At 37.6% G+C, this 13,098-nt stretch overlaps 1 protein-coding gene across 13 annotated transcripts in view; it reads left to right on the top strand.

Annotated features, from left to right (window-relative positions):
* Positions 1-13,098, top strand: part of INPP4A (inositol polyphosphate-4-phosphatase type I A) — a 124,619-nt gene that overhangs the window by 76,806 nt on the left and 34,715 nt on the right. For all 13 annotated transcript variants that reach the window (XM_030469538.1, XM_030469555.1, XM_030469547.1 and 10 more), the window contains exons 4-11: positions 1,233-1,441; positions 2,283-2,327; positions 3,750-3,868; positions 3,984-4,100; positions 5,110-5,189; positions 7,770-7,881; positions 8,846-8,936; positions 9,588-9,735. In XM_030469538.1, coding sequence (XP_030325398.1) covers positions 1,336-1,441; positions 2,283-2,327; positions 3,750-3,868; positions 3,984-4,100; positions 5,110-5,189; positions 7,770-7,881; positions 8,846-8,936; positions 9,588-9,735 — 818 coding nt within the window. In that variant the 5' untranslated portion in view covers positions 1,233-1,335. The remainder of the gene's footprint in view (positions 1-1,232; positions 1,442-2,282; positions 2,328-3,749; positions 3,869-3,983; positions 4,101-5,109; positions 5,190-7,769; positions 7,882-8,845; positions 8,937-9,587; positions 9,736-13,098) is intronic.

Here is a 13,098-nt window from a genome sequence, read left to right as displayed (position 1 = left end):
AATTTCAGATGTCAAGTGAACCAGTTTGGAAAATGTTTGACCTTCCTGTGGAGAGAGGGAGATTCTTTTGAAATCTTCCAGAGGGAGATGCTGACTAGTTAAATTTAGAAGCTAAAGTTAGGCAGGTTGAATGTTCCTTTGGAGGCCTTCAGACAGTTTTAAAGATGCCTATTTAAAAAACAACTAAAAGCTAGGTGGTTTATTTAGTTAGAATTAGGTCCCTCAACCTGAGAGGAATTAGTGTCTGTATTATCACCTTTCAAATTCATCAGATATTGCTCCTAATGCCACCTTCTAAATGAGCAGACTTTGTTAGAATAGTATGAAACCAATACGGAAGTTCCATAGCTGCAGTGCTATGGCTGACAGAGCAGTCATAATGTGTGACAAAAGATGCATCCAAATTTATCAGCCAAACCAAAAGCACTTTATTTAAGAACAGAATAAAATTTTCCACAGGCTGTGTGCTTCTTTGCTAGCATAATGTTTCACTTTCTAGGCATTGTGAGAGGGGAACAACTGTTGCAGATTTCTGTAGACCAGTAAAGTGTAGGCTGAAGTAGAAGTACAGACACTGTCATGTATCACATCAGCAAGCACATTTTGCTTCTTCTTAACATCACCATCTCAGAATTTCAGCCTTGCTCTGGGCTAGTAGGTTTTATTTACAGTTTTCCATGTCCCATTTGCATGGCAGTAGAGCCTGGAATGACACAGTGTGCTGACACTAGCAACATTTTCTGACCTTTTGTTCCGTGGTCTGCTGACCCATTGTCCCTTTGTCCTCATCCCTTGTCCTACCTCTGCAGAGAGAGGCCCCATCTGATGAATTTACTTGTGCTCCCCAGGGACTCTGTAAATCTGGTAAACTTCATTAAGGATTTAATAACTTAGACAAAGGAGAAGAGCAGCTGGTCTGTTAACAAGTCTCTCCACCCTCATTTTCTGACAGAAGAGCCTTTCTTGCATGTGATGCAGTCTTCAACAATTTGCAGTAAAACGCTACAGATGTACGGTTCATGCAAATTAAGTTATTGTGCATTGGATCTGTCTCAAGTGTTTTATTTTAATGACCTTGAGGCAATTTTATGGCACGAGGTTTGCTGCTGTCAAAAAGAACATCGGTTGATAGCTGCCTAAAAATTTGGTTTATGATTTTGCTCTCTTTAGTGTGGTAATGTTAGGGGAATAACAATTGGAGACAATTTGGTTTATGATTTTGCTCTCTTTAGTGTGGTAATGTTTGGGGAATAACAATTGGAGGCACCCTGCTGCTCTGTAAGACAAACATCAGTAAAGCCAAGCAGCAAGAAAAGAGGGGCTCTTCATGACAAAATGACAGCGAGAGAACACAGCCCCCGCCATGGTGCAAAATCCCGCACCGTGCAGCGGGCCTCCACCATTGATGTCACCTCTGACATGGTTGGCCTTTCACTAGCAGGTATGTACCTTCATGTCACCTATTGCTCTGCTCCTGCTTTCAGAATCTACCTTTTACTAGCCTTGTGTTTTTCTTTGAGTTGCTAGAGGGTTCAGATGCGTCTAACTACCTGGAGGGAATGAGATAAAGGAATCATACTAAAAATAAAATTAAAAAAAAACCCCAAACTTACCATCTTTAAAGTAGTTAAATCATTAAAACTGGAGAGAAAAGGAAAAAAAAATAATTTAAACTAGATTTTGTGCAGTTATGTTTATCAGTCAAAAAGAAGCAACAGGGGAACAAAACAAAAGAATGTCAAGGTCTAGGAAGAGTCTTGGCAACCTCCTTGTTTGACATTGTATAAAATTTTCAAGAGAGTTTAGGGACCTGAGAGTTATCTTTCTCATCTCTTACAGTGAGTAAATTAGGATTGTAATCCCGAGAGGCTTTATTTGATTAGTGAGAGAGGCAGGGACTTTAAAACTTGTACCTATTTACTGATCACAGAGGAGATGGATCTGATTTAATAATTTAGAGTTAGTAGTCGCTTTGAGACTAAGTGGCTTTAATCCTACTGTTTTCTATTGAGATTGGGCATTTTATATTCCCATATTCCTTATAATCTTGCATAGTTTTACATATTTTAACATACTTTATAAAATAAGATTTTCTCAAGTTTTTCAAATAACTTAATACCAAATCTTAGCTCATAAATATGTTAAATACCAGCCATGGCTTATTGAATTAATTTTTTCTTTCATAAAATTTCATTACTTTCTCTGTATGAATTCAACTTCAGGAAAGGATTCACATGACAGCAATGTTTGGCTAATCTTATGTTAATTGTTCTGATTTACAGGAAACATTCAGGATCCAGATGAGCCAATTCTAGAGTTCAGTTTGGGTAGGCTTAAGTGATTTTTATGCTAATTTTGATGATATATGCTATTGACTATGTGTGCATTTTTTTTTTTATTGATTTTGAAGTGCCTTTCATATAGTAAGGGTTTGATTTTAAAGGAGATGTGGTACAGTTTTCTTGCTGTCTATAGAATATTTCTGATAAACAGCCAGTAGTTTGATTTTGTGATATTTTTAAAAGACTGTAATTAAAACATCCTATAAAATTTTAATGTTATGTGAATGTTATCTTTAATTGTTTCTTTTGTTTATGCAAAGATACAGTGAAACTGTCTTCAGTCTGGAAGATATTTGCTGGTAATGCCATTTAAGGACAGAATATTTTCTAAGAGTTACCAAGTATTACACATAGTTTCTTTCCTGTGGTCTTCTTTGCTACCAGGTGATAATGGGATATACAGAAGTGACCTGATTTCTGGAATGGTTAAATTTGGACAACGAGATTGTACATTAGCTCAGCTCACTTGAAGAATAAGATTTTCTTAAAGAAAATTCAGTCCACATTTTCAACTACAGCATGGTTTTCTTGACTTACTAGTAGACTGAAAGGTTATGCTTTTCACAGTATGTTTTAAATGAAAAATTAGGAAAATTTCTCAGATGTTTTTAATCGTCTTATGAATTAAAACCTTAACAAGAACTCCTTAGAGTGGAATAGGGTACTTGAAAATATTTTCAGGTAAATGAAAAATATCTAGAACTTCAAAGCTGTTAGGTGTACATTGAAACATTTTGGTTGCCCAGGTAAATATTTGAATTAACATTCTGTGTTGAGCTGAACAAGAGTCAGACCATGCTGTAGTTACCGATATCAAGCTGGATACAGTTTGGTTCCAGAGTTTAATGTAATTATGTAGAGTTGCTCACTGAAATTTTTGGTGGTTCTTTCCTATTCACTATAGTCCCTTTCCAGCAGTTAAACTCACAATAACATTTTAGAGGAAATAAATTACTTTCTTTTACAATTACCAGCGAGTTCTCATAGCAGTGCTGCTTGATCACCATTAAAGCACTTCTGCTGGTTCTCCAAGGCAGTTCCTGTTTGGTGATGGGCTTAATGGAGCATGACTTCCAACTAGATGCTCATGAGATCCCAAGAGGAAGACCTGTGCATGTATACTGTTCTAATGAGCCCAAGGGGTTATGGAAAGTGTTAGAACAAGTTTAAATTACAGCTTGGAGCCATGCCCATCTCATTGTATACTGTTCATCTGTTGATGTCTACTGTTTGCATGCACAAAGGTGAGTGATGTCTGCCTTTATAGTGTGGCAGCAGAATGAATATTAGGCCCTTCTTGGCTTTGTTGCTCAGTGAATATAATATGCTTTGATAAAAATATACAGTCTTGCAGCAATATGAAAAAGATCCTGAATCTAAGTGTATCTGTCTGTTCCATACCTGAAGCTTGCAGTGAGCTGCTGACTCCGTCGCTAGATCGAAAACCAAATAGTTTTGTAGCAGTGAGTGTAACTACACCTCCTCAGGCCTTCTGGACAAAGCATGCACAGACAGAAATTATTGAGGTGAGTGGTGAGGTACTCCTGGATTAGATTTTAAATTGAAGCTAACACAAGAAGCATTTCTTCCTAACAGATACCATCTTGCATTAATTTTTTCCCTTTTTGTTTATCCTTACAGGGAACAAGTAATCCTATCTTTCTAAGCAGCATTGCCTTTTTCCAAGACTCTCTTATCAATCAAATGACACAAATCAGACTCTCTGTGTATGATGTCAAAGACAGATCTCAGGGAACAGTAAGTTTTCCATATTCTGTTGCCTCCCCAGTCCACGTGGAGCAAGAAAACAAGAGGCAAGGAGATAAAATTAGTAACTTCTGTGGAAGAAAGCAAAGGGATAGAAGCACTGGTCCCTGAGAAAGCAAGGGTAGACGGGAGGGGTACAAATGCCATGAGATGGACTAGGCAGAATGGGGAGCATCACCATTTTTCTTACATAAGGATTGTCTTTAGCAAGTTTGGGAATCACTGGTTTAAATTAAGAGGTCCTGTCATCCTCTTAAGTTGTGGACCTCTTCACTGAACTAGGTAATTAATGGAATCCAACACCCTTAACTGAGCCCGTGCCAAAATGTTGGGCTTGTTGGGCCCATAATGAAACAGTTCTTTTGAATAGAGCTGTAAAATTCCAGAAATTGCCCTGCTCTGATTCCTTAGTGAATTTGTTCAGGGATAAAATTTGTTCCCTTACTGAAAAATGATTTAAATGCCAGCCCTCCCATGTAATTATTTGGATTTGTGGGCAACTCAGGCCTTTTATTCTCAGGCTGTTGCGCAGAATACTGATTCAAGTGCCATGTGTCTGTTTTTCCATGGTGGTCTCTTGCTGTACAGTGCTTCACAGGCAGGCTTTGGAGAAAAAGGAGTACCTCCAGAGAAGGAAGGTCTTCAGGAGAAGCCAAGTTTGGATGAGGGAGAGACTATAAAATGTCAGGCTAGTCAATCTAAGCCCTGTTCAGTCATTGCTTTCTGTATTCCTTTATTTCTGGGCCTAAACTTATATATCACAAGATGCCTGCACTCACACCCTAGAGAAAGAAAAGTGCTTATAGTTCTCAAGTATATTTTTTTTATAAATTACCAAATTTATTAAATTTTATAGTTTTAATTATATATAGACATGTAGTTCTATGTTTGTTTAGACTTCTGTGCAGAATGGTTGTATCTTGGTCTTTATTGCTGTGGACAAAGACTTTGATCATTGTAAAATTAAGTAATTACAACTTTGTTACTTGTCTTTTTTCAGATGTATTTGTTGGGTTCTGGGACGTTTACTGTAAAAGATCTTCTTCAGGAGAAGAACCACAGGTTGCACTTAACACTAAGGTTTGTAATACATTCCTCTGTTTAGGAAATTACTCTTAATTCTTGAAATGATGTTGAAGATGTGGTGGAGATATGATGTAAATCTTTTATTTGGCTGATTGTTTTTTTAGTATTGAGTATTGAGGAAAAGCTATTTTATACTGCATGATAATTGAAATATGTACAAGATCTTTCCAATGTAGTCAATAATATTGGACATTCATTCTAGTTATACAAGTCAAGAAAGTATTGTCGAGACCAATTTCGGTTTTGTGCATTTCTACCTTTCACCTCAGTGTGTGTGTTTTTGGAGAGTGGCAAAACCAAGTATTGTTAACTGTGCTTATGAATAAAGAGCCCATGATAAAGAGAAAGAAAGAGGTGAATGAAATAGAGAGTTATCTGAGCTATTTGGAATACCTTGTCTTAGATAAATCTGGGCTCTATTTGCTATTTCATTGCCTGCCTGTTGCTGAATTAAGTGTTTGTTGTTAAATGGTGTATTTATCAATATAATGCACTAGGAACAGGAGGAGTCACATTACAGCAACATTGATGTAAATTTTAGTTTAATTCATATTGGAAATTTGTGGAAGGAACATGACTCAGGAGGTAAATGAAAAAGAGGGTGTAAGTCTGATACCAATCCTTAAGGTAGTCCTTCCAATCGTAGGGATCAAACCACACTTTTGAAAACCAGTATGGAATAAAGTTAAGTAGAAGGTTGGGAGAGAAGCAAAATGAGGATGAGGAAGGAGAACTCTGATGTGTAAATGCATTTTGTAGTAGTATGTGTTGAAAGAATGGGCATCCCTACAAGAGAAGGCAAGGGGAAGTCAGTTGAAGGGTGGAAACATAATCAGAGGGACTAAGGAAGATGGTGTTGGTTGTATTGGTATAGTCAGCACTAGAAACAGTGACTGTGATAAACTTGCAGAAATTTCTTAGCCCAGACACAAGTAACAAAACATTGTCAAAACTTCCAGTGCTATGAGAGGGGATGGGTAAGGTTTTCAGCTTCACAATGTGTTGTAAAGGAAAAATTGAAATGATTTAACAGAGGAGAGAAATGAGTCAGAAAAAGCACTGAAAGTATGACACTGATGGTGGGTAAAATAGTCTGGTTCACCATAGATATGAAGGTGAGAGCATTTTGAGGGAGATGAAAAACAGGAGGAATGTGGTGACAGATGTTCCATAGTTGTGTGTTAGACATGGTTATTCTGTTAGTTTGTTCTTCCATGTCTAAGTTGAAAATGGACTTTATTATCTAGTTTTGATACAAAGTGTATGTATTCTAATTATGAAAGTGTGTGAATCCATACATGTCTTCTCATTACCCCCCCCAGATGTATAAGATGGATGCTGAGCAACGTCTATAAACACGCTGCATTATTTGACTACTTAAACCCTTCCTTGTAGCCATCTTGGATGCATATTTCTTTTGCCCTTCCAGAAGTCTGTTTCAGAGACTTTTTTTTTTGTCTTAGTTTTTCCAGCATATTTTTACATGTAAACAAGTCTTAAAAACATTTAGCATCTGTCTTACAATATAACATAAAGTCTTTGCCAAAATTCCTGTGTCATTAGTGAGACAGAATAAATGAGAGCCACGGTAGATCTGGGTACTGGTATGCAGTTAAAACCCAGCAAGATCAGAGCATTTACCCCATTTGATTCTGTCTCTTACTCACTTCCCCCTTAGTTGTGTGTTCATAGGGTCTCAGCTTCCTGCACTGGGGGGAAGTGGTTTCTGGTCTGGGAAAGTAGGACAAAAGGTGGTATCAGTTTGTGCTGTGCAGCTGCCCAGCTGCTAAGTGACCTGTATCAGATGAGAATAGTCAGGGGGCTCCCCAGCATTTCTTACCATGCAACTTCCTGATCTTCAGTACCTTCCTCCCTCTGGGGTATCTTTCCTTCATTAAGATTCTTGACCTTCTTCTTCCCTAGACCACTTTTTTCTTTTCAGGATTTTTCTTTTTAGCATCAGCTTTTCCTTCTGAAATGTGAGACCTTCAATTTTCCCTTTCTAAACAGTCTCTCTGCAGAAGCACAAAGTATGATCAGCCTCCTAATTGATGGTTTTGTTTGATTTCTCTGAAGATTTGGGATGTGCTACTTCAATTCAGTCCACATATTATAATTTACCACGTGCAGTTGTACCAGTTGCATCTAGCAAGTAGAAAGCCTCTGATGGAGTGTTAAAAAGCTCAGTTTCAGACATTTACACACACAGGCACACACACATATGTGCACATATATCCAGTATCTGCTCCCTGTTGAAGTTCACAGTTTAAGCTGTTTTGCTTACAACAGGTTAATGGTAAAATATGAACTCTTTCCAGGTTTACAGAAGTATTGACACACATGCATGGGTTTAAGGTTGCTTCCAATTAGGAGGTCTGCACAGTGTCCCTGCAGAATGAGGGTAGCATTTTCCTGTTGGAATAACACATAATAAAAATATGCTAAATGAAGTGTCAAAGCTTTCTATTTAAAAATGTTCATGAAGTTTGAAGATTAATAGCCTTTTATAAGTGTTCCCTTGTTGATAAACAGGTCCACCTCCAAAAAAATCTCAACGCAGAGTATTTGTTGCAGGTCGGCTGAAAGTGACCGTGTAGGTAACATTACAGTTATTGGATGGCAAATGGAAGAAAAAACTGACCAAAGGCCTCCAGTGACAAGGTCACCTGATACAATTAATGGAAGGGTGAGTATGAGCACTGTTATCAAATCCAGGAAAATGCTGTTTTATGGCCTGCATTGAAATAAGCTAGGTTGACATCTGCTGTCAACTTTCCTGTCCATCTTGATTTATAGTACTGTTTTAAAATTTCCAAGTACTGTAAAGAGCAGACTAATGGTGCTGAAGTGGTTTTCTATTTTGCAGAGCTCTTATTGGTGCTCGTATTTGGGGTTAATAGTCTTGGGGAAGGTTTTGGTTTACTGTTAAGCTTTAGCTTCAAGCGCTTGTGTCTTTCATCAGCATAGACTTGTAGTACTGCACATTGGTTCACTTAGTGCACTGATAGCCAGTTTCACAAAGATGCTGTATCCCAGTTCACACTGTGAGCTGGAAGATGGCACTAATAAAAGCTGCAATGGGGCTGCTGAGGAGATGTCCAGGATTTTCAGACAGCATATAAGATTTTAATAAAACTGAACGGGTTTATTGAATACTGGTTTGTTGGTTTTTTCTGAACTCCAAGTATTTGTCTCAGAGCAGCTGTTCGTAGTGTTTTTTCAGCCTAGACATGCATTTAATCCTGTAAGCTGTGTTTTCTGAATCCTGATGATAATTGCACTCCTATTTTTGTATGTTGGTCACAACGTGGATTAGTATCACTTTGTCTCCAGATATTGGTGCAGTCCCTTTACAGACTTAGGAGCTGTGCTACCATAAAGCAGTTGAAGGCCTGCATGAAAATTTTGAAGACATTTTGAACTGTGCAGTAAAAATAAACAGGAATGCCTTGATTGGAGGATTTAAATGTATTTATTGTTTCAGTCTGCAGTATTTTTTTGTCCACACTAAGTAGATTTGAAATACATATTTTAGCCACACATTGTATTTGAATATTCCTTTCGTATCTGTGTAATCGGGTCATCACTGCATATTGCCATGGCACTGAAGTTTTATTCTTTACTATTTGGGGTTTTTGGGTTTTTTTTAGACTGTGTTGCCAGTTGATGAAAGTTTAACAGAATCTTTAGGAATCAGATCCAAATATGCTTCATTACGGAAAGATGCACTACTGAAATCTGGTAAGTTGCTGTGGGCTGTAACAAGTAAGCTTTAGACAACAGTAAAAGCTAATCTCTTGCTGGCTGCCTCTGGCTCCAGGTTATTTAAGCAGATGTTTCATTTGAATAGGATCAGGCTGCTGATTGAGCAGCCCTTTGAGGGTCATACAAGAGTAAGTTATTTTATCATCTGCATATTTTACTTTGTCATCTTTTTAGTAAAACCAGCAGAAACAAACTTTTGTCATTAGGTTAACTGTAGTATGAAATGTTCTATGCAAATTGATAGTCTGTTCCAAAGCAATCAATGATGAGTGAGAGGAGGGACAGACGAAATCCATGGAAAGCAGTGGATATTAAGAAAAAAATTAAGAAAGACTACTTTTGAATCTAATGATTGAATGAAAAAAGTATTAAAAAATTTAAATAGATATTTCATTTCCTTACCAATGTTTTAAATCATTTGGAGGCTTTTCCTGCAAGCACTGGAATAATGGTCATTGCAGAATGACCATGCTTGGAAAAGCTAGAGTGATGCCTGGTTAAACCATATCTTTACAGCAGTGTATTACAGCGTGTTAGTGAGTTGAAGCCATTTACTTTAAAAAAGGAGGGACTTCATACACTTTTAACTCAAACCCAATGCTTATATAACATGATTTTCATTCTAAGTGTTTGGTGGCGCCATTTGCCGAATGTATCGCTTCCCAACCACTGATGGAAACCACTTGAGAATCTTGGAGCAGATGGCTGAGAGTGTCCTTTCACTGCACATCCCTAGGCAATTTGTGAAGCTTCTTCTAGAAGAAGATGCAGCAAGGTGAGTTTGAGCTGGTTTACATATTATATACATGTTAAGAGCAGTGATATGACTATTACTGAGTTACCAAGAATTATATCTGTCTTAATGCACAGAGGTACCAAATGAAATACCAAAAAAGCATTAGCTTGCTGACTGTAAAATTTCATGTCAGAGTATAGAATTTGGGCTTAAGCATATGGTAATGGCTGGGATGGGAGCAGATTATTGGCAGAGTGAACACCTAGGATCATACTGAAGTTAGCTGTACTTCAGGGTTATCTGTTCCTCTCACAAAAGTATTGAGGGGGTCACAATGTATTATTGAATAGCTCTGTGACTGTATCAGGACCAACACATTAGGATACATTATCTGTTTTTATAAATAATTATTTTTCTATTTTAATGCACTTCATTTTTGAAACATAGTTTATTTTTAATATAAAGGGGAAAATGGAATTGAATTAAAGATAAAACATGTCTCAATGTTTCCTAGGTGAGGTGAAGTCTGAATAGATGAGACAGCATAAATGAAAGAGTGATAACTCCAGCTGCTGAGAATTTTGAGAAAGGAACAGAGACAATACAGAAACCAGCTGAGTGGTATGAGTAATTAAAGTAGCAGGGAAGAAAAATCAGAATCACATTGAAGGTGAACTTTGAAAAAGTCAGTTGACTTCTGTGCCATGAAAGCAAATGTAGATGAAGTGAGCACCGACTCCACTCAGAGAGTTAAAAAATGGCTTTAAGAGTCAGAAAAGGATCTCAAATGGAAAGCAAACATAATGAAAACAAATTAAATGAGATACTATAGGACAGTAATGACTTTTTCTCATCTTAGGAGGTGGGGGAGAAAGAAATCTGTTAAGTGTTCTGTAGGTTTATTCTGAATTTGCTTCTTTTTTGAAGCAATCACTTCCAGGCAACACACTTAGGAGTTTTACTTCCCTACATTTGTAGGCTGTTGGTTGCAAACATAATGGTATGTATTCATGTATTTTTCATCATGCCCAGGTTGGGATATCAGAGTATTTTAGCTGTGTTTTTGAGTATTGTGTTTTCACTTTGGCTGTGTTTGAAACCACTTATACAGAGCAAACTTATAACTATCTAGTGCTCTCATTACCTTGTATTCTTATATTTCAATTCCTTTGGGATATTGTGAAAGAAAATTGCATGTTGATCCATATGAGAAGGCAGAAGTAGTGTGTGGTCCTTTCAAGTATTTTCATATTTTGCAAAAATGATAAATTCTCACAAAAAGATGGCAGTGCCTTATTGTAATGTATGGAATAACTAATGCGTGGTGTGAATGAGTTTCTGAAGATCAGTGTTTTGGGTGTTTTTTTTTTTTTTCTGTTGTAAAGTTTTGGGTTTTAGTGACATGGACTTAGGAAGAGTAGTCAAATCTCAGATTCTAGAGAGTGGATGCTGTATCTTGCCTAGATGTCCTGCTGCAACCTTGAAGAAGGGAGCTTAAGGTACACCATTATTCAGTTAGACTTGAGTTATTGATTGTTTATTTTGTATCTTTTGTTCTCTACAGTTTTTTTCACAGTATATTTAAAATCACCTATTCATTATGAGGTACATATAATGTAAAGAGTTGACAACCTTAACCATAAGGTGCTGTCTGTGATGAATGTACTTTAGGAAGTTGCAGATAAGAGAATTTAGAGCAAATGGGCAAAAAAGATGTGGATTCCTGTAAGACAGTGGACAGTGAAGTTTCTTCAGATATTAGCCATGCAGTGTGACTGTGCAGAGGCCCTTGCTAAAATCATCTAGAGATTGATGTACACATATGATATACAGTTATGGGTTAGTAACAGCCCAGGTGCTAATATGGCCTTGTATGGTCTGAATTGCATGGCTCAAAGGTAAACATGACTTTTGTGTAATAAGCAAGAAAGACTCACTTATCTGCTGAGGTAACTCTCAATGACATTCACAATCATTGCATTCAGAGGGTCTCTCAGGTTTGGAAAATGCTCTTTTCTCCTTTCTCTGTGCTGCAGCCCAGAGGAATGTCAGATGCTGCACAAGCACAGCTGCTTCTGTTTTAACATCCTGATGACTTTTAAAGTATCCTTGGATAATCACAAATGCTGTCTCTCACATAAAGCCCTTCTGAGGCAGAGCTCTTTCAGAAGAAACACGTAACGGGGAGGATATTTTTACTACCTGATTATTAGTGCTATGCATGACCCCTGCTGTATTAGGGTTTGTGTACCTGGGACAAGCAAGTACACTTGATGTGTTCTGAATTTAGTTTAGGAAGACCTGAACTCAAACTCGTGGCTAGTTTTGAGCAGGGGGCTTTACAAGGTGGTCATAATAACATTTTATGCATAAGAAGTTCACAAGATGAAACTGGAAGTGTCTTTTTCCAAGTCACTGATAAATACAATTCACACCATTGCCTGTTGGTAGATCAGTCCTGGTGTTTTTCTTGGAAATTCGCTTCATGTTGATAACATCTAAATACTGTGGAGTAGAAATTGTTCTGTGAAATGCTGTATTAAATGATATACAAACAACTGATTAAAACTATGGGTTAGGGATATTAAGAGAAGTGCAAAGAGAAATACTGGATTGTTTTTAGAGATGATTGTTCCACCTTTTCTGGGTAATGTCCTATTGAACTGTGTCTCTTGTTGACTTGTGTACTTTTTCCTTTCTTCCTTTATTCTAAATAGTATTTTAATGCAAGAAGAGAGGAGTACAAGCATGGCATGAAGTATACTATATATATTTTTTAGCAGGGTTGTTGTGGAGCTATATGTAACACAGAATAGCCATGTATGACTGAAACCCCAGAGTCAGGGTACACTGGGAAAGCCAGGGGTTTTCATGTTCATATCTAGGGGTACCCAGTGTCCTTTATTCCATCTATGGTGATACCTGAATGCCTAAAATCCAGAATCTTGGATTAGACTTTTGTCGGCTCATCTTTTGCCTCTTCAAACACCTATTAATCCTTAAATTTCTTAGACCTCCCCTGCCTGGCCTTGAAAACTGTTGTGTAGATACCTGGCCAGCACAGATGTTCCTTGTACCTAATGTCAAATAGGTGCTAATCCCCTCACCTGTCACAGTTTGGGTTTAGTTTGAGAGGCCACCAGAGTTCAATAGAGTAGCCTAAACAGGTCCTCAGTGTCTCAAGTCACCTGACATGGTGACAGTGCCTTCCATTTGCAAATCATCATATGGCTTAGGAGAACCTGCAGAAAGGTGAGAAACTTTGGTTTTGACCAGCACTTGAGGCTTCTAGGGGGAACATTTTGTATACTGCCTGTGAGGAACCCTTATACCTGGTAGAGCTCAACAGCTTTGCTTTGGGACGTATGATTTGAAGCATTCCCTGACTGGTGACTAAGCTAG

This window comes from Calypte anna, chromosome 1 (assembly GCF_003957555.1).
Source record: "Calypte anna isolate BGI_N300 chromosome 1, bCalAnn1_v1.p, whole genome shotgun sequence".
Taxonomy (NCBI): domain Eukaryota; kingdom Metazoa; phylum Chordata; class Aves; order Apodiformes; family Trochilidae; genus Calypte; species Calypte anna.
This window is presented reverse-complemented; position numbering and strand designations above follow the sequence as displayed.